The sequence below is a fragment of the Spermophilus citellus genome (genome assembly GCF_964194105.1).
Source record: "Spermophilus citellus genome assembly, chromosome: 2".
NCBI classification, from domain to species: domain Eukaryota; kingdom Metazoa; phylum Chordata; class Mammalia; order Rodentia; family Sciuridae; genus Spermophilus; species Spermophilus citellus.
The window spans coordinates 243547056-243570210 of NC_138183.1; the positions used below are offsets into that span (position 1 = coordinate 243547056).

Sequence of the window (23155 nt, forward strand, 5' to 3'; positions counted from 1 at the left end):
GACTCAAAGTTTGAGTACTAATTGAATAAGAGTGGTGAGAGTGTCTTGCTCCTCACTCTGATATTCACTTTGAGATTATCAGACATAGGCTTTATGATGTTGAGGGAAGTTCCTTCTCCCTCTAGTTTCTTTAGCATTTTGAACACAAATATGTGCTGAAATTATTTGAAGATGTTTTTCTTCATTTATTGAGATAATCATGTGATTTTTCTTATTCTATTCATGTGATGAATTACATTTATTGATTTGCATGTGTGGAAACATATTTGCATTCCTGGAATAAAACCATTGTGTATAATCTTCTTAATGTATTTTGAATAGGAAGAAAGCTTAGGCCACAGGCTCTTTTTTACCATGACCCTAAAGCCCCCTGAGAATTTGCTGGGAGATACCATGATCTCCTTCTCTAAAGGCAGCCCACTGTGCAGGTCCCAGGCCTCTTATCTGTTTAGACTGTGTGTTTGCAAGGTGCAAGAGTCTGCACTACGGAGCTCATCGGCAATATGTCTTTCACCTTTACCTCTGCCAAGGTGTTGCTCACCCTCACCAGCCCTGTTACCATTTCGTAGGTGCTGGGCACTGTGCTTCTCTTGCTATTCTATTATGCAAAAAATCTCTGGGTTTTACCAGGTATCCAACTTTCTGCTGTGGAATTTACATCTCAATGTACAGCCACAACCTGTTGTTTTGGTTCTGTTCTTCAGAGAATCAGGCAATATTCAGCCATATTGCCCCTCTGGACTAGCATATCAAATCTATTGACTAGCAGTGCTGGGGCATGGAGTTGTAGGGCTTCTCCTATATTCCCATCACCTTTGATTTGCTCTTACTGACCTGAGTAATGAAAGCCAAAGACAGATGGGATCTTACATTAGAAAATTTAAGGATAATCCCGGGGCCTTAAAAGCAGAGGTTTATATATCTCTTACTCAGAGTGCTGCTGTTACTGTGATTATCTTTCTACCACTCTCTGTCAATGAGTTTCTCATCATTTTTATCATCTCTGCTTCCTCATGCCTCATGAGTTTGTGGCTCATGACTTCATGGAGGTTTATCACCTTTAGTTCCTTTGAAAAACAGAAATGATTTCATGGTTTTCTTTGTTCGAATGCTTCAGAAAGAGAATGAGATTTATCCAGCTCCCTTTTCTTTGAGGTCAGTACATAAATTAAAACAATTGAACGTGTGTAACCAGTTTCCATATTAACTGCTGTGTCCAAAGGACAATTATGTGATAAAACAACTTTCATACCCTCAGCCTGGGCTATGGATGGAGCTGGCATTGTGACATCTGTCTACACTTTTCTATAACTCATTTTAAAATTTTTCTAGACATCTTGAATTATCACTTAAATGTATTAATATACTATCTGACTTAATAAATCCCTTAAGATTATCTATCTTTATTTAATGAAAAAATCTGTGACTTTTTGGTATGGAAATTTAGAGGAATGGAATCTATGCTAGGATTTGCCTAAATAGGGGATCTCCAAGGACTGTTTTTTTTATTAATTCCATCTCGGAATTACAAGATTATAAATACAATTTTGTTGAGGGTCTTAAAAGTTTCTTCTCAATGTTTTAATATGTGGACTTCTGCAGAGTGAAGGACTGCAAACCCTGATAGGGCCCAGAGAGAATGGGGGTGGAGGTTGCCCACTTCCTGTCTGGATAACTAAATACCTGTCTGGATAACTGAATCTGCATATGTGAATGAATCTACTGCCTTTTTCTTCACTTTACCCCTCTTTAGGCCAAGTATCTCTACATATGTATATCACCTGGCTTTTTTTTCCTACAGATTGCAACTAATTTTTTTAATTTTTATTTTATTTATTTTTTTATGTGGTGCTGAGGATTGAACCCAGTGCCTCACACATGCGAGGCAAATGCTCAACCACTGAGCTACAACCCCAGCCCAGATGGCAACTGTTTTTGTGGGATCCATCAAATTGTAACTTTGATCAAACTACCTAAGGTTCACATTTCATTTTCTCACCATTTGTCTGTTTCTTATGTGGGCAGGAGGCTGAATCCATTCAGCTGGTACCCAGACTGGGTTTCTGGCCTAGGCAGCTGATAACGAACTGGTGATCATATGCGGGGACTGTACTGCCACCCATGGCTGGCAACCCTGGAGGAAGGGAACCTGTAAGAAATGTCCCTGTGGTGAAAGCAGCAATACTTGTACCTGATATTTTGGGAGAAGTCTTCAGCCTTTCACTTTGGATTATGATCTTAGCTGTGGTTTCTTTGTGTTCTTTATAGTTTGTGGACGTTCACTTCTGAGTATTCTTTTCTTTTTTTAAAATTTTTTTAAATTTTTTTTATTGTTGGTCGTTCAAAACATTACATAGTTCTTAATATATCATATTTCACAGTTTGATTCAAGTGGGTTATGAACTCCCATTTTTACCCCGTATACAGATTGCTGTATCACATCAGTTACACTTCCATTGATTTACATATTGCCATTCTAGTGACTGATGTATTCTGCTGTCTATCCTATTCTCTACTATCCCCCTTCCCCTCCCCTCCCCTCTCGTCCCCTTTTCTCTCTCTACCCCCTCTACTGTAAATCATTTCTTCCACTTGTATTATTTTTCTCTTACCCCTCTGAGTATTCTTTTCATGAAAGAAGTAAAACGTTGGTAAATGCTTATTCTAGCTTACAGAAATGACCTTCTTATTCCCTTTATTATATTAATATGGTTTATTACATGCTTGGTGTTTGTATACCAAAGCACCTTCACATTCTTGGAGGAAAACTTGTACTCATGATTGGTAGTTATTTTAATATGTTGATAGATATGGGTCATTAGCATTTTAATATATTGCTTTATGTATACAGCAGGGATTTTGGTTTATAGTTTTATTTCTGTGATACTTTTGTCTAATGTTAGTATGAAGCTATGTTGACTTCACAGAATGAATGAGGCAGTTTTTCCTGTATACTGATCCAGATTAAATGAAACCTACATTCAAATAAAAAAAACATTTAAGAGTAATATCTTTATTGGTAATTACTATTACTTTAATTGTAACCAGAATAACTGTCCCTGAACTATGAAATGGGAAGAAATCTTATAATGGAGATTATCCTCAGTGGAAGATACCACTACTGATATGGATAACATTGCAGATGGACCTCTAATAGGTTTGACTAATGAATGAACCAAAGAATACATATTCTAGGAGTCTAATAAAAGCAAAATTAAGGAAAAAATAAATATTGTTTGCCAGAAGCAGTAGGTGGGAGATACAATTGACCATAATGATTAAGAAAATTATGGGTGATTGTGGTAGTGGTTACATGAATCTATATTTGAAGAAAAATTTAAGCTCTATACTAAAAAGTAAACATTTTAGTCCTTCAATTATATATTAAAATTGAAAATGAGAAATAGCAGATCATACAAATGCACGCGTGCACACTTAAAATATCCAACGTAGTCCTGCAGGGAGTTTAATTGCTTCTTTCCCTAAAAAGTGAGAAGATTTCCTCATGGGAGGACATCCTAAGAGAGTTCTGTGTATGCATCATTCCCTGCTGATATACATGTATTCAACTTTGAAATCTGATAGAATTCTAGATGTTTATTTTTGAGGGAGAAGATGGCACGTGGTGTGTCCCTGTGGTCATTATTAATTCATCTGCATATTATTATCTGTTAGTTCAGGCAGGTTTCCTTCCAACCTCAAGGCTTGCTGTGACTGCTCAACTGTAGTCAAGAGAAATACCCCACGATTGGATTCTATTGATTGACTCTGAAATCATAACCACTAAGTTATTTTGTGTTTAAATTTTTATTATTTACAAGCATACTACTGTGGATGATGCAGGAGACATAATATTATAATGTTTCTTTTACAAATAAGAAAGGAGTGAGACCCCTACAGATACTGTTATGTTGTGGATGTGAGGTGTCCCCCAAAAGTTCATTTGTGAAACAATGTAAGAAAGTTTAGAGGAGCAATGATTGGGTTATGAGAGCCTTAACTCAATCAGTGAATTAATTCCCTAATGAAAGTAACTGAGTGGTAGCTGAAGATGGGTAGGGTGTAGCTGGAAGAGGTGGTCATTAAAGTGAGATCTGCTTTGGGGGTATATAGTTTGTATCCAGAGAGTGGAATATCTCTCTTTGCTTCCTGATCATCATGTGAGCTACCTCCCTCTGCCACACTCTTCTGCCATGGCATTCTCCCACCCCTGAAGCCCCAAGGAATGGAGATAGCCTATTATGGACTGAGACCTCTAAAACCATGAGCACCCCAAATAAACTTTTCCTCCTCTACAATTGTTCTGGTTGGTCCTTTAGTCACAGCAGTGAAAAAACTGACTAAAACAGTTATGGTAAGAATGCATAGTAGATTCAGGACCCAAATGTGTACTAGTCTTTCTTTTATGTGTCCCTGCCTTGGAGACCTCAGAATATTTTGACCACTACCTGCAAGAGAGGTACTCCTACAATGTATTGTTCCGTGGAAGAATTTCTGGTTTTATACTCTCTGTTTGGGATTATCATTTATTTTCTTGACTATCATTTGTTTTCAAAAAGCAAAGTAAGCATCTATATTAAATATGTACTTTTAGTGAAAAGGATAATTCATGGAAAAGTGGTGTAGTAGCTTAACCTCCCATGAGTTGTATGAACACAGAAGTTAGGGTTGTGACTGTTTTTCTAATATTCATGTTAGAGATATTAAAGACACTAGGGAAAGACGGAATTTCCCTCAACCTTATAAAGACTATATCTGACTATGTGTATCTCAAAGTGAACAGAAGAGTGAATGGGCAGAACCAGAAAGCATTTCTTCTAAAATCAGGAGCAAGACAAGGATGTTAACTCTATCACTCCTATTCAATAGAGTACTCAAACATTTAGCCAGAACAATTAGGCAAGAGACGTATATAAAAGGAATAAAATGGGAAAGGAGGAAGTTCAATTATCACTGTTTGCAGATGATATGCTTCCATACATAGCAGAATAAAACAAAAAAATGAAAAAAAAATCAGAACTCCTTGAAGTGAAAACGTTCAGTAAAGTAGCAGAAAAAAAAATCAACATACAAAAATCAACAGCTTTTCTATGTATCAATTGCAATTCTGTTGAAATAGACATCAGAAAAAATCCAAGTCACACTAGCATCAAAATAAAAAAAAATAAAATAAAAATTCATAATAAAACTAACCAAGGACACAAACAACTTCTGGGATGAAAAGTATAAAATACAAGTTGATGGGGGCTGGGTTTATGGCTCAGCGGTAGAATGTTCTCCTAGTGCATGTGAGGACCTGGGTTCGATCCTCAGAGCCACATATAAATAAATAAATAAATAAATAAAAGGTATTGTGTCCAACTACAACTAAAAATAAATATTTTTTAAAACTAAAAGAAAAGAAATACTATTTGATGGAAATACCACCTATGTTCTTGAATAGGTGGAATTCATTTTGTCAAAATGGCCGTATTACCAAAAGCAATCTACAGACTCAGTGAAATTCCCACCAAAATACCAATGGCATTTTTAAAATGAACTAGAAAAACAATCCAAAAATACATATGGAAGGAAAAAGACCTAGAATAGACAAAGGAATTCAGAGCCGAAAGGGCCGTGCCAATGGCAGGACAAAATCTGACCTCTAAACATGCTACAGCATTGTACTAACCAAACAGCATGGTGCTGGCATAAACTCACACAAATATCAAGGAATAAAATGGAAGGCACTGAGACAAACATATACAGTCATCTGATCCTTGACAAGGGTGCCAAAAACATATATTGGAGAAATGATAGCCTTTTTAATGAACGGTGCTGGGTAAACCTGATATCTATATATAGAAGAAAGGAACTAGATCCCTACCTCTCATCCTACACAAAAGTCACCTCAGAGTGGGCCAAAGACCTGGGTATTAAACCAGAAATGGTAGCTAATAGAAGAAAACAGGGTCTTTACTTTAATACACAGATATAGGTATTGGTTCCTCAATAAGACTCCTAATAAAAGTAATGTAAGACCAAGGATTATTATATCAGATGGCATCAAATTTTAAAATTTCTGGCAAGCAAAGGGAACAAAAGTATGAAGAAATAGCTTACAGAATGACAGAAAACATTTGCTAAATACTCTTCTGACAGAGAATTAATATTCAGAATATATAAAGAACACAACAAACTTAGTACCAAACCAAAACAAATCCAATCAATAAATGGGCATATGAACTAAACAGATATTTCTGAAAAGAAGAAACGTGAATGTGAATGGTCAATAAATATACTAAAAAATTCAACATTCTTAGCAATCAGGGAAATGTAAATCCAATTGCTTTGAGATTTTATCTCACCCCACTTAGAATGCCAACCACCAAGAATATAAATAATAAAAAAAATACTGACAAGAATGTGGGAGAAAGGAAAGCTTATACATTGTGGGTGGGGCTGCAAATTAGTACAACTACTATGGAGATCACCACAGAGATACTAAATAGACTAGGAATGGAACGACCATATGACCAAGCTATTCCACTCCTTGGTATTGATCCAAAAGAACTGAAAGTGGCATGCTTTAGGAATACATGAATCCCAATGTCTATGGCTGAACAATTCAAAATAGACCAAGTACAGAACCTGAGTAGGTGCCCATCAAGAGATGGATGGATAAAGGAAATATGGTATATACATACAATGGAGTTCAATTTAGTCCTAAAGAAGAATGAAATCATGTTATTTTCTGGTGAATGGATGAGACTAGAGAGCATTATGCTAAGTGAAATAAGCCAGAATTAGAAAGTGAAGGGTTGAATGTTTTCTCTTCTATGTGGGAGCTAGAAGGAAAAAGTGAAATTTAAAAGAAAAGAAAAGAGAAAATAGAAGGGGGATCCATAGAGTAGAATAGGGGTCCAGGATGTGAAAATGGAAGAACTGAGGAAAAAATTGACAAAATTATGCTATATGCATGTATAACTAGATGACAATGAAGTCCACTTTATGTAAATTACAAAGCACCAATTGAAAATGATATATACATAAACAAAAACAGAAGGAAGACCAGAAAATTAGAGAATGGAAACAGGTTGAGGCTGAGGGATGAGGGGAAAAGGAAGTACAAGAAAACTTATGGGAGTAAATGATTTTATGTCCATATTTGAAGGTCACAATGAACTTCATTACTATGGTAACTATAATACACTAGTAAAGATGAAAAGGAGAGAGAACATATAATATTCAAAAGCTCCCTATGGAAAGAATAGAGAGAAAAGGAGAAAAATAATAAAATATGAATGGATGAAAATTTGCCAAACTGACGTCCTCATATTGAAGAATCATGCCAATGTTGGGGAGAGTACATTAAAGCTCTGTGCAGGGAAAGTAGAAAAACAAGGAAAAGAACAAACACTTTTTTACAATGTAAGTATAATAAGCCTGACATCTTTCCTTCAGAAAAATCAACAGTGGATTTATATCTTAAAAGGATGAAAGAAAATAAATATCAATCCATATTTTCATACTCAGATAAACTGCCTGTCAGGTTGGATTGCAAAATCAAGACATTCTTAGATATGTACAAATTTTGAAAGGTGGCTTACTACCCAGAGGTGTAGTGACTACAGACCACAGAGAAATTAAATGTCCCACACATTAGTAGGACATGCTCATACAGCAAAATCTAAATGAAGTAAATCCATTTTCCCTTTTCATTTTTATAAATACTGGCCAGCATGTGGACCATGAATGTGAAGAGGCCATAAACAGAGCACCAACAGCATCTTCCTACACATTGACTTAAGTATTTGAGTTGGCTTCTTAGTATTAAAGCATATTCTAATCTCCATCTCTCTGGCATCCCTGTCATGTTTGTCAGATGTCTGTAAACAGGGAAAAATCCCAAGAATTTTATTAATTATCCCCTACAATTTGGTAGCCTGTGTATTAGCCCTAATAAGTAAATAATGGAAGAAAAATAAAAATGAAATGAGTAAAAATGACAGAAAACAAAATAAACATTTACAATATTTTACAAGCACCAATAACACATTAAATGTTAAGGGATTAAACACATTATGTAATGACAACTTACTTAAATTAAGGGAGAATAATAATAGGTACTGCAAATGCATCTATGTGTAACCCAACATAAAATACTGTGCCCCTGCTTGCAGGTTAATTGCTTCTTCACGAGATAAGTGTGATGAAGAGAAAAGATTGCCCTCAGAGGGCCTCTGTTCCCCTAGAGAAGACATGTTTGTAAAATTTTCTCCTGGTTGTATTCATTAGGCTCTGAAATCATGTCGTAGTCCCACATGACATTATTTTAAAGAGAGAAAACTCTAATCAGAGCCCTTTTGGCCATCATTTATCCAAGTGAATGCTGGAACTTCCAGTACACACACTGGCCTTTTGGTAAGTGGAGTGTTTTCTGCAACTGTAGGCAGGAGAAAATGCCAAAATAAAAATTATGTTGTTGCGTGATAAAGGATAGCACTTTTACTAAAGTGTACTCAACTGTGTTTGGACACACCCACTTGCTCTTCACAGACGCAGTTCTGTGATGTTACGGCAGAGATAATTTCATCATTTTATTCCTTGAATGAGGAAGCTGTGTTTGGCAGCAGGTAAATAACCTCCAAGTGCACAGGAAAGTCCAGAGTGCATGACAGTTCTACACCCAGGCTTCTTAGATCCATTGTAATGATCCTATATCTCTTCATGCCTCAAAGAACTGTAAATTCTTGGACAAATATGTAAAAAAGAGAATATTTTCCAATATCATTTATCGGCCCTTCTCAGGATATATTTCTGATTTCAGACCCACAATTCAGGATTTCTTTTCCCTTTTTTTCCCAAGAGCAAGGTAAGTGTCTATAATCCTATGCACTTTCAGGAAAATATGTAATTAACATAGAAGCAATGGATCAGCTCCATCTTCTGAGAGCTTTTGAGTTCAGATCTGTTTGTTTCAATACCTTTTAGAGATACTAACATAGGAGGGGCTGGGGAATGTATCTTAATGGTAAAGTACTTGCCTACCAAGTCAAAGCCCAGACCACAATCCCCAGGATTATCAGGATTACACACACACACACACACACACACACACACACACACACACACACTTAGATATCTGGGGTTGGGGTTTAGAGTTCTTGCCTAGTATGCATTGCAAATATATATATGGAGATTATGTTATATGATTAATGTAAATAATTTTAACCAACAGAAAAGGTACAGTGATGTTTATGAAATGATATACCATGTTGATATCCTTAAGAGGAGAGCAAAGACCTAGAATAGATGATGCTCTGATTGAGTAGGAGGTGAACAATCCTGTTTCTGCATGTCAGGTTGTCACTGAAGGGACAGCTCACCTGGACTAGGTGCAACAATACTTCTGTTGTTCTGGACGAATTAAGAGCCTCCCTAGATCACTTCTCCATTTTCACTATCAGTTCCCCACAATCTTGCTGTTGCATTATTACTCATCTAGAAAATCTGGCATTGCAGTAATTAAAGGCACAGACTTAGAAGATATAAGATGTGGGTTTGAATGTTGAATTAATCTCTAAATAGGTATAGAGTTTGAGGAAAGCATATGATCCTGCAAATCTCCATTTTCTTAACAGTAAGTGAGGTTAGACGTATGAGCATGTGTATGTGTAAATACTGTCTTTCCCCTGATTCTCTGATATCCATCTATCTATCTGCCAAGAGACACATTGACTCAGAATCATTAAGTTTAAGCTGTTGGTAACTTCAAGAAATTTGACTTAGGAAAAAAATGTATTTCTTAAGCTTGATCTTGACAAATTAATACTTTTTTCTGTTCCTCTGGGGTTTTTTTTTCCATATACACAAATAGTAAGTTGGCTTCTAATCTGTGAAGACATCTCAGCCTCAGCAATGTCTAACTATGGAGATAATTTATACATTGCATTCAAGCCCAGTATGTCAGCTTAATAATAGCCTCCCAAAATATCTGCATTTTTATTCCTGAAACTTATGGTCATACTGCCTTAAATAGTAAAAAGGATTCTTAATTGTGATTAAACTGGAGATTAGACAAGGTGAGATTTTCCTGGTTCTTCCACTTGGGCCAATGACAATATATTAGTTATCACAGAACATAAAAAAGGCATTAAAATAAAAATTGTAGCACACGTTGTTAAGTGGGGGGATATGTTGGCTAATAAATAATTTTATACCCTGATATGTCAAGTGATATGCCTGGATTCTCAAGCAGAATGGTTGATACAGACTCATCTGGGAAAGGATAGAGCATGCTGGAAATTTTGTTTTCGTGAAGATAATGTGAAATTTAAATTAAGTAAAAATAAAATAATTTCAAATTAATTTACAACATTTAGGTTCAAATTATTCTGTTTTTTTTTTAATTTAAACCTTGGTCTATCTGCTAATGCTTGAGTAGCTGTAAGTTATTTATCCAATCTTTTTGCTACCAAGTGTCTTCATATACAAACAGAAATAATAGCTAATCAATTTAATGGAATTGATGAGAGGATAAGTGAATACATACATATAAATACTGACATATGAGATGGAAGCATAGCTGTTAGACTCAAAAGTTCTTATTTTTGAGATAGGCTTAGGTTATATTTCTGACCTTGTCCAACTCACAAAACCTTTCCTGTGACTCAGTTTACTAATAAACAAAAGATGATCCATGAAACCCTTACTCTTCAAAAGCAAATTATTGTTTAGATAAATCGCCCACTACATGGTCATGCCAACACTTTAGATCTAGAGAATACTGAAAAATATGATTATATCATAAAGTAATGTTTACACTTTTCCATTTCTGCTCAACTGGGTTTTGCTTTTCAAAACCAAAAATTTCCTCTTTGCTACACAGCACCTGGTGGTCCTAACGTACCACCCATGGAGAACAACACGGAGGTGAGGGAGTTCATCCTGCTGGGACTGACCAGCGCCCCACAACTGCAGCTTCCCCTCTTCATCATGTTCACTCTCGTCTACCTCATCACTCTGGTGGGGAACCTGGGGATGATCACATTGATCCTGCTGGACTCCCACCTCCACACCCCCATGTACTTTTTCCTCAGTCACCTGTCTCTGGTGGACTTTTGTTCCTCCTCAGCTGTCACTCCCAAGGTCATGGCTGGGTTGCTGATGGAAGACAAGGTCATCTCCTACAATGCTTGTGCTGCTCAGATGTTCTTTTTTGCAGTCTTTGCCACTGTAGAAAATTACCTCCTGACCACAATGGCCTATGACCGCTATGCAGCAGTGTGCCAGCCCCTGCATTACTCCACCATCATGACAAACACTGTGTGCACTCGTCTGGCCATAGGCTGCTATGTCATTGGTTTGGTGACTGCTTCTGTGCAAACTGGAGACACGTTCTGCCTCTCTTTCTGTGTGACCAATGTGGTCCATCACTTCTTCTGTGATATTCCCGCTGTCATGACTCTGACTTGCTCTGAAAACCACATTGCTGAACTGATTCTTATTCTTATGTCAACTTTTAATGTTTCTTTTGCTTTTCTTGTTATCTTGATTTCCTACCTGTTCATATTCATCACCGTTTTGAAGATGCACTCGAGTAAGGGATACCAGAAGGCTTTATCCACCTGTGCTTCTCACCTCATTGCAGTTTCCACATTTTATGGGACCGTCATCATCATGTATTTACAGCCGAGTTCCTGGCACTCCATGGACAGAGACAAGTTTGCATCTGTGTTCTACACTATGGTCATCCCCATGCTGAACCCTGTGGTCTACAGCCTGAGGAACAAGGAGGTAAAGAGTGCACTCAAGAATGTGGTTAAGAAGTCAAAATCTTCTCTAGGTTTAGTCTTTTAATGATGTACAACCCATGGAATGTGGTTTCATTCCTCTTAAACAACTGTATGCAGTAATCCAAATGGTAAATACCTTGTAGTGTGCAGAAAATAAAACCATCTAATATTATTTCTTTAGTCAAGAACAGTTCTAAGTATCCACAGATTTGAAAATATGATAATTGTTTTAATGAAGTTTATTGAAATATATGTTCTTCATGTCATGCTTTATCCAGATACAAATAATGACTTCATCTTAATAAAAATTCAGCCACTACTAGGTTCTTTGGTTTGATACAGCTTATCCACATGACAATTTTAAAATGATGAGTATTTATGTTAAATTTAAAAGGCAGAGGAAATTAAACCATTTTACCTTGTCCTTTATGACTTACCAGGAAATTCATAAAAGTAGAAATAATATTGAGTAAACTATCTCTACTTTTGGACAATGTGAATTTTAGTACATAAATCATAAGCAATCAACTAGAAATTATTGGAACTAATAAATAAAGTAAGAAAAGTTTCAAGGTAGGTGATCAGTATATGACAAGTCATGGTATAATTTTATGAACACTTAATATTCTGAAAGTAAAACTAAGAGAATATCACTTACAAAATAATAAAAAATGATGAAAACACCATAGTGGAAAATGACAAAAGAAATGCAGTGCTTTTTTCAAGTGTTTTTAAATTTTTACTTTTTTATATTTTGGAAGCAAAGTTAAAATTTCTATTTTTCTCATTCTTAGTTGACCTAACACATAATGGTTTGCTCAAAAACAACTTCTTCCTTGACATTCAGTACTTTAACCATAAAATTAAATGACAAAATGCATCATTATATGAAACAGCTATTAAAAAGTTCACACATCACTTGAATACAAATATTTTATTATTTTTATCTTAATTACACGTATTTATGGGATAATTTGAAACATGTATACAGTATATCTTGATCAAATCATGGTATTTACCATTTGCATTTCATTAAAATTTAAAAAAATGATTAATGTACAATAATTGTGTACATATAGATACAATGTGATATTTCAATTCATGCAATGTGTGTAGATCCAATTGGGGTAATTAACATTTTCATCTCCTTTTCATTATTTTTATATTTGGAGCCTTGATCCCTCTAGTTCTTGGTAAGACAGATAGTAGGTTATTGTGAATGACAGTCATGCCAGTGTTCTGTAGAACATTACCACTTATGACTTCTACTGAAAATACAGGGACACTAAAACTTCACAGATTAGATATTCTACTGTTACAATAAACTCAAACTAAAGAAAGCACACCTAGCTTCACACACAAATTAATGACACTCAGTCTTCAGCTGTACTTTAATAAAATAAATACAAGAGACGAAAAACAAAATTAATTGTTACACTATGTAATTCCCATGTCATTCAAGTTGGAGTGATCATTAATACACTAGACAATTTATTATACACTTGCTATTGAATACCTGACCTAAATCCCAGCTTTTTAAAAAAAATTGTTGGTAATGTTGTTAAATGCTGACCCCACCATTCCTATATGGGTGGCAAATAGTATTACAGACATCAAAGTAGACACCAGACTTTTAACATGAAGTTGGACATTTGTTGCCAGCATTAGTGCCACTCCTGGATCCCTCTCCCTCTACAGGGGCTGGAAAGAGATTGGACACTGAAGGATCCCAGAGTAGAGACCCTGCAGCTGAGATATACTCTCTTCTCAATGAAGCCACAGTGAATCACACCCCCAAACAATCTTACTCCAACTAAAAGAAGGGAGGAGACAAAACCCCAAACCAAAAAGGACCCAAAGAGGAACAACCAGAGAGGGAATTCAGGTCCCACCCCTAGGCATCTACTACATATTAAAACCAGAGAGAAGTCCTGGAACAAATAAATTAAGTACATATATAAGGGCAAGTATTAAAAAGAGATAAGGGAATTCACCTCCGTTGATACACAAGTTCAAGAGCTCTGAAAACATGAGGAACAAGCAACAAATCTCCCTCCCAAATACACAATCCCCAACAAAGGATCCCACTGATAGAGAGGTGAATGAAATCCCGGAGAAAAATTATAAAAATTTATTACTAAAAAAAAATCTAAAAAAGGAAGTAAGAGAGTAATTACAGGTGATTAAAGACCACTTTTATAAAGAAGTGGAAATAGTGAAAAGAAACCAAGCTGAACTCCTAGAAATGATACCATCAATGAAATAAAAATCTCTCTTGAAGACATCCCTAACAGATTAGAATGCATAGAAAATAGTTCCTTAGCCCTTGGAGACAGAACTTTAGCCTTGAAGACAGGTTATATGATTTTGAGTTAGGGCAATAAAGGGAAAAATATAGAACCTGACTAGAATATACAAGAACTCTGGGACCACATTAAAAGACCAAACTTAAGCCTCATTGGTATAGAATAGGACATGGAGATACAAATTGAAGGCATAGGGAGCAATTTAAAAAACACACACAGGCTGAAGTTAAAAGGATGGAAAAAATATACTTCATGCATTTGGACCATGAAATCAAGCAGGATTCACTACTGTCATATCTGACAAAGAAGATTTGAAGTAAAAATTAATAAGTAGAGACTAAAATGGCCACTACATGCTAGTCAAGGGAACAATTAAACAAGAACACACATGATAGTAATTTGTGCCCCAATTGTCAATGCTCTTAATTATGTAAAAAACACATAATCCATGACATTAAATCCCACATAGACCCCAACACAATATTGGGGGATTTTATACTCCCTTATCACTAACAGACAGGTCATCAAAACATAAAATCAATATAGATATTGTCGACCTAAACAACATTAAATAAAATTGATTTAATGGTCATCTACAGAATACTCCAACTTACAAAAGGTGAATTTACCTTCTTAACTCTGCATGAAACTTTTTCCAAATTAGATTACATTGTAGGCCACAGAGCAAACATTAGCAACTATAAAAAGACAATTTAATACCATCTATCCTATCAGATCATAATGAAATGAAACTGGAAGAAAAATAATAGAAACCACATAAAGACAATATGAATGTGTTAAATATCACTGATCAGTCTGCCTAAAATGATTTAAATGGTGTTTATTTTACCATAAACAAAATAAATGCATACAACACATGCATACACACACACACACACATACACACACACACTCACTTTGAATTCATTCCAGTCCAACTTCTTCAGGGAAGCCCTGAAGGCCAGATGTCCAAAATCAGTATCACTATTCTGAAATCCAAGGAGAGGTCTAAACTCTGTCCAGAAGCCTCTGAGTGAATTGGTACTTATCACCTTTACATCGAGGTAGCTGCCCACATTCCTTAGGTTCCAACTCTGCAAATCTTGATCTGTCTCCATTGCCGCCTTGCCTTGTCTACTTTATCTTCTTCAAATTCCCTTTCCCTCCCTCTTTTTAGAGGATATGAAATTCACAAAACATATGATTCACTCCCTTTGAATGTACAATGTGATGACATCTATCACATTCACACTGAGGTGCAACTATCTATTTTTTTAAATAATTTTTAAATTTTTAATTTATTTTTATGTGGCGCTGAGGATTGAACCCAGGGCCTTGCACATGCTAGGCAACTGCTCTACTGCTGAGCCACAACCCAGCCTGTATCTATTTTTTTAATTTATTTTATTTTATTTTATTTTTTATTTTTTTTTAAAGAGAGAGTGAGAGGAGAGAGAGAGAGAGAGAGAGAGAGAGAGAGAGAGAGAGAGAGAGAGAGAGAGAATTTTTAATATTTATTTATTTATTTTTTTAGTTCTCAGCGGACACAACATCTTTGTTGGTATGTGGTGCTGAGGATCGAACCCGGGCCCGCACGCATGCCAGGCAAGCGCGCCACCGCTTGAGCCACATCCCCAGCCCTGATTTTATTTTTTAAATCCATGACAGCAGAATGCATTACAATTCTTATTACACATATACAGCACAATTTTTAATATCTCTGTGTGTATATAAAGTATGTCCACAACAATTCATGTCTTTATACATGTACTTTGGATAATGATGTCCATCACATTCCACCATCATTGCCAACCTCCTGCCCCCTTCAGCTGTATTTATTAAATTCCAGGCATTTTCAGTACCCACACAATGTACACAGTTACATGTTTCAACACATTAGGATGCAACTTCCATGCCCCTGCCCTGCCCTCTGTCCAAGGTGCTCACTAAACTGCTTTTATATGGATTCATCTATTCTGGGCATTTTTTATTAAAAAAACCATCATCGAATAGATAAAATTTTGTCTGATTAATGTTACTTGTTATGATTTCAAGGCTTACCACTACTGCAGCATGTATTGGCAATTTATTTTTTATGAATGAATAATATTCCATTGTGTGGATATACCACATTTATTTATCCACTCCTCAGATGACAGGTATTTGGATTTGCTTATACTTTTCAGCGATTGTGAATAATCCTGCTATGGAGATTTTGTAAAAATCTTTGTGTAGCTGCTTTCAATCACTGAGGACATAATTAGGAGCTTCATGGTTGAGTCATATGGTAATTTGACTTTCTGAGGAACTGCCAAACTCTTTTCCACAGAAGCTACACCATTGTACACTCCCATCGGCAATATACGAGGTTTTTCATTTCTCCACATTTTAAACAACACATGTGCCTCATTTTAAAATAGAAGAGTTATGCTAATATTTATAAAGTACATTTGATTGAGGTTTTGATTAGAAATTTCATAATGACTAATGATATTGCTTATTGGCGATTTGCATATATTCTCTTCCTTTCTTTTTGTTTCTTTTTTTTTTTTTGGTCCTTTGTGGGTTTTTTGTTTGTTTGGGGGTATTTTGTTTGTGTTCTTGTTATTGTTTTGGGCTGGGGCCTCTGGCCTGCTAGCCAGGTACTGAGGTTCTCTACCACTGGGCTCCATCCCCAACTTTGCCATTTGTATATATTCTTTAAAGAAATGTTCACTTAAATCTTTTGCCCATGTTTTGGTTGGGTTGCAAGTATTTTTTCTGGTTCCTTTGTGGAGGTTCTTTATATATTCTAGACATTAAAACCTTTCAGAGATGAGAGCTACAAATAATTTCCCTTATTTTGTAGGCTGTCTTTGCTATGCTTGATACCCAGTGATGAACAGAAGTTTTAAGTTTGGATGAAGTCCAAGTCATCATATTTTTTCTTTTGGTTCTTACTATTTTTTAAAATGTTTTTATGAGTGCATTATAGTTATATGTAACAGTGAGACTCATTGTGACATAATCATAGTTGCATGTAACACAGATTTTTCCATATATCAGAGAAAACATTTGGCATTTGTTTTTTGGGATTGGCTAACTTCACTTAGCATTATCTTTTCTAACTCCATCCATTTACCTGCAAATGCCAGGATTTTATTCTCTTTTATTGCTGAGTAATAATCCATTGTGTATATATACCACATTTTTTTTATCCATTCATCTACTGAAGGACATCTACGTTGGTTCCATAGTTTAGCTATTGTGAATTGTGCTGCTATAAACATTGATGTGGCTCTGTCCCTGTAGTATGCTGTTTTTAAGTCCTTTGGGTATAGACCAAGGAGAGGGATAGCTGTGTCAAATGGTGGTTTTATTCCTAATTTTCCAAGAAATCTCCATACTGCTTTCCATATTGGCTGCACCAATTTGCAGTCCCACCAGCAGTGTATGAATGCCTTTTTTCTCCACATCCTTGCTAACACTTAGGGCTGTTTGTCATATAGCTGCTATTCTGACTGGAGTGAGATGAAATCTTAGAGTGGTTTTGATTTGCATTTCTCTAATTAATAGTGATGATGAACATTTTTTTCATGTGTTTGTTGATTGATCGTACCTCATCTTCTGAGAAGTGTCTCTTCAGGTCTTTGGTCAATTTATTGATTGGGTGATTTGTTTTTTTTTTGGGGGGGGGTTAGCTTTTTGAGTTCTTTATATACCCTAGTAATTAATGCTCTATCTGATGTGTGAGGGGTAAAGATTTGCTCCCAAGGTGTAGGCTCTCTTTTCACAGCACAGATTGTTTCTTTTGCTGAGAAGAAACTTTTTAATTTGAGTCCATTCCATTTATTAATTCTTAATTTAATTCTTGTGCCACAGGAGTCTTATTAAGGAAGTTGGGGCCTAATCCCACAAGATGGAGATTAGGGCCTACATTTTCTTCTATTAGAAATGGAGTCTCTGGTTTTATTCCTAAGTCCTTGATCCATTTTTGAGTTGAGTTTTGTGCATGGTGAGAGATAGGGGTTTAATTTAATTCGGTTGCCTATGGATTTTCTTTTTTTTAAAAGAATTTTAATATTTATTATTTAGTTTTCGGCCGACACAACATCTTTGTTTGTATGTGGTGCTGAGGATTGAACCCGGGCTGCACGCATGCCAGGCGAGCGCGCTACCGCTTGAGCCACATCCCCAGCCCCATTGCCTATGGGTTTTCCAGCACCATTTGTTAAAGAGGCTATCTTTTCTCCAATGGTGTTTTGGCACCTTTGTCTAATATAAGATAACTGTAATTTTGTGGATTAGTCTCTGTGTCCTGTATAATGTACCATTGGTTTACCAGTCTGTTTTGGTACCAATACCATGCTGTTTTTCTTATAATTGCTCTATAGTATAGTTTAAGATCTGATATAGTGATGCCACCTGCTTCACTCTTCCTGCTAAGGACTGCTTTAGCTCTTCTGGTTCTCTTAGTTTCCAGATGAATTTCATGGCTGCTTTTTCTATTCCTATGATTCATAGGGGGTTAGTGAGAGGGAACATGGGATGAATAGACAAACTAGATAGAGCAGAGGGGTGGGAGGGGAAGCGAGGGGGCATGGGGTTAGAAATGATGGTGGAATACAACATCTTTATCTTATTTGTATGTGGTGCTGAGGATCGAAACCAGCACCTCACGCATGCCAAGCGAGTGTGCTACCGCTTGAGCCACATCCCCAGCCCCTGCATTTTGAATTTGTAATAGTTGAGTGCACCTACTTTGTTTTTCTGCAAGTTTACTTTAGTTGTGGAACATTCATTGAAATTCAATATAGCTTTTTGTATTGGCTTTTACATTTCTGAAAACAAGCCATTAGGATCTTGGTAGGGATTTCCTTAAATCTATAGATACCTTAGGAAAGTGTTGCTGTATGAAAAACTAACTCTTAAAGCCCATGAAAATTTAAAGTGTAGGATTGGATTTCAGCAATTTTTCTTTTACATGTGTGTAACTTTTGGGCAAAATCTATTTCTGAATATTTGATTGACTTAGATGCTGCTATAAATGGAATTGTTTTCTATTTCCCTGTAAAATTTTTTATTGCCTGTATGTAGAAGTGCAAAAGAATTTGGTTGATGATCTTAATCCTCTGACATTACTGATTATCTTTATTAGGCAACACTTTTTACATATACACTTAAATATTTTTGTTATAGAATTTCATTTCATCAGAGAATAGACATAGATTTCCTTCTTTCCAATTTGGTTTCTTTTATTTCCCTGCCCATTGGCCTGCCTTCAGCTTCTGGTACAATTTTGAACATGAGTGGTGAGAGCAGTAATCCTTGATGTTTGGGGAAGTCTTCGGCCTTTTCCTTTGGATTATGATCTTAGCTGTGGTTTGTCCATGTTCTCTTTACTTTGTGAATGTCCTCTTCAGTTCCTAGCATTTTGAGTATTCTTTTCAAGAAAGAATTAAAACTTCAGCAGGTGCTTGTTCCAGATTACAGAAATGATCTTGTTGTTCTCTTCACTATAATAATATGGTTAATTACATGGCTTTCTTTTTCTTTACCTAAGCACTTGGAGTAAATACAACACAGTCATGATTTATAGTTATGTTAATTTATGGATGTAGCCTGTGAGTGTTTTTAGCATCACTATTCTAAACAGGGGTATTGGTCTATAGTTTTATGTATTAATTTTTTTGGTCTAGCTTTGCTGTGAGTTTACGCTGACCTCACAGGATGAGTGAGGCAGTGTTTCCTACGTATTTACTCAATGAAATGAAACCTATCTTCAAAACAAAACAAAATAAAACAAAAAACCCTTAGTCAAAAGAAAAGTAAGAAGTCCTTTATTTTTAACCTCCAAAACTGAAAACAGTATTAATGTCCCTCAACTAGGGAATGTAAATAAAACTCAATATGCATAATGAAAATTACTAATATACATAACAGTATGAATAGTCCTTGGTTGCATTACACTAATTGAATGAAATATAGGTAATATATTCTAGAGGTCTGGGTTAGGACATTCTTGAAAAGGCAAAACCAAAAGGAAAAAATTGATGGTGTTTTCCAGGGCAGTAGGTGGGTATATAATTGACCATCATGGTTAAGAAAATTTATTATGGTTGATTGTGATAGTAGTTATACTACACATTTGGAAAATAATTAAAGCTCTATATTAACAATTGTGCATACTGGTCTTTTATTTATATACTAAAGATTGAAAATGAAATATAATAATACAATTATACTTGTTCACACTTAAACTATCCAGCTAATTCCAAAGATAGTTTAATTGCTTTTTTCCTTAAAAAGTGAGATGAAGCACTGAAGTTTCCCTCATGGGAGGACATCCCAGGAGAGCTCTGTGTATGCATCGTTCCCTGCTGTTGTACATGCATTCGCCTCTGAAGTCTGACATAATTCTAGGTGTTTATTTTAGAGGGAGAGGATGACATGCACTGTCATTATTAATTCACCTGTATATTAATATCTGTTAGTGCAGGAAGGTTTCCTTCCAACCTCAAGCCTTGCTGTGAGTGCACAATTGTAGTCAAGAGAAATACCCCAAGATTGAATTCTATTGATTTGAGATAGCTGTGTTTAAATTTTATTATTTGCAAGCATACTACTGTAGATGATGTAGGAGATGTAACATTGTAATGTTTCTTTTACAAATTAGGAGGAGATGAGACCTCCATAGGCGCAGTGAGAATACATTGTAGATTCAGGACCCAAATGCTTACTGGTCTTTTCTCCACATGGGACCTCAGAATATTTTGTTCACTCCCCACAATAGAGCTGCTCCCACCATGTGTTATTCAATGGAAGAATTTCTGGTTTCAGATTCTCTGTTCAGGACTATCATTTGGGTTTGAAGAGCAAGGTAAGCTTCTATAATCAATGTGAAAGTTATTGAAAACTGCTGTTCATGAAAGGTGGTAGGACAACCGGACCTTCCATGAGTTACATGAGCACAGAAGTTGGGGTTGTGACTGTTTTTCTAAAACACTGAAGTGAGGCTGGAGGATAAATATCAAAAGGTCATCAGGACAAAATTTAGTGGTATTTATCAAAGATCATCTTGCTGCTTTCTAAAAATATTTTTTAAAGGTTAGATCAAACTCTGAATGAATAGATGGTAATTTCAATTTGTTCACAACCTGGTGGTTTCTCACTAGAGATTAAAAGGCACAAACAGAGAGTTCAGTGGCCCTTCTTTAAACAGGAAGGGACCTAATGAATTAGCAAGATCTGAACTTCATCTTAACATTCTTCCCATAATCCCATTCTTATTCTTATTACTAGTGGCAGGTCTACAAGTAATGATGGGGATGTAGCTAAAGTTATGAGCTTTTAATTAAGATTCAACTCAAGTGTAAGTATTGATTCTTGAATCTTTTTCAATCTACTTTTGGAATTTTCGAGTATCGCTTAACTTCTTAAGTTATCATTTGTCTTAATAGTAAAAAAAAATAAGAAATCCTACATATACAGAGGCACAAATACACACACAATCACAAAGGTACTTACATCTAAATCTCCTGTCATACATTGGAGAATGATCTGTGTTAAAAAATATATGGATGTTAACATCAGTGATCATAAAGCCTACCTGGGCTGGACTTATAAAGTTGCCAAGAAAAGGATGAGAATAATAGGGAATCATTGTTAGGAGGAAATGAGGGTCTTCAAATGTCTCAAATTAAAATTAAAAGATTTGAAATACAGGGTAGATGTACTTCACCAAATAAAAAATTTTAAAGTTGGAGGTTTCCACCAAAACAGATCTGCAGGCTAAAGTAACCCTGAAAATACAAATATCTGACCACTAATATCTGTGATTCAACTATAGATTTATAGTAATGAGAAAGTGAACACTCTTTCAACTCAAGAGAAAATATATGGAATTCAAAGAAATTAAACAGAAGAGGAGCTCAATGGAATGCCTTCAATTTTATGGGCAGTTCAAGGATAGGGTGTGACACATAAAATCTCAGTGGACTTGGGGGACTAGTGAGAAAAAGCAACTTAAGGCAGAGGCTTTTAGGTGACTGACCTGACCCAAGTTTGAAGCCCCCCATGTTGGTACTCACCTTTCTCAAACCACAGTGAGACCCTAAGTCCATCCTTTTAATAATAGTATAGATAGCACTTTTCAGGTTGTTTTAAACACTCTGCATTCACTTGTTTTCCATGTATTATCTCAATTATCACAATGATGACTTGAGGGAGGGTCAATACCATCTTCATTTTGCAAGTAAGAAAATCTGGTTCAGGGAAGTTAGGTTATAGCAGTGATTCTTAGCTTGTAGATGTAGGGTTGATGTGCACCTCTGCCCAGAGACCAGCCCAACACTGATGCTGTGCTCTCTCCTACTAGAACTGTCTCCATGGTCCCCATTATCTCACCGCCTCCACCATGCATATATCTCAGGAGACTGCTGCAAAACCCAAACACTGAGCTTGGACCAATGGAGACAATGAGTAATTGTAAATTGCAATTCACTTCAAGTTTAATTTAGGCCATCGGTCATGGTAACCATTATGTATGAGACCAAAGCTTTCCAATTAATACTTCTATAAACACACATACATTACTCAGCCTCTGGTGTCACACAATCTAAATTAAATTAACAACTTTCCAACTTCATAAACCTGTTGAGAAATCAGGGACTATAGATATAATGTCCAGAATCCAGACAAATTCCTGACACATGAGCTATACAGAAGGAATTTGTGACTTCACCAAGACAAGAAAACATGAACTGATTGAATTATTAATTCCAACACTGTCAAGTATAACCTACTAAATTTTCAAAAAGCTCTCACAGATATCAAATTCATAAATCATGAACATGATCCATATAGACTCCTCATTCAACATTCTGGAGCTGTAGAGATAAGTAATACACTCAATTATATTGTTAAGCTCATTTTAAGTTATGAGAAATTTGAAGTACATAGTGTGGCTACATTAATAAAATAATGCACATGGTACATAAACATTCTGATCTCACTGCCATCTCTACTATGTTCAGTGCCTCATTTTTATTCCTCTCTGCTACAGTGCATCTCCTGATTTCCCCAGCAACATTG

At 35.9% G+C, this 23155-nt stretch overlaps 1 protein-coding gene across 1 annotated transcript; it reads left to right on the forward strand.

The window, feature by feature from the left end:
* Positions 1-10896: 10896 nt before the first annotated feature.
* LOC308641160 (olfactory receptor 5B17-like) lies at positions 10897-11841 on the forward strand (the record flags this gene model as incomplete). Its single annotated transcript, XM_081279470.1, has 1 exon — positions 10897-11841. One exon carries the CDS (start codon positions 10897-10899, stop codon positions 11839-11841), a length of 945 nt encoding a protein of 314 aa, XP_081135596.1.
* Positions 11842-23155: the final 11314 nt, after the last annotated feature.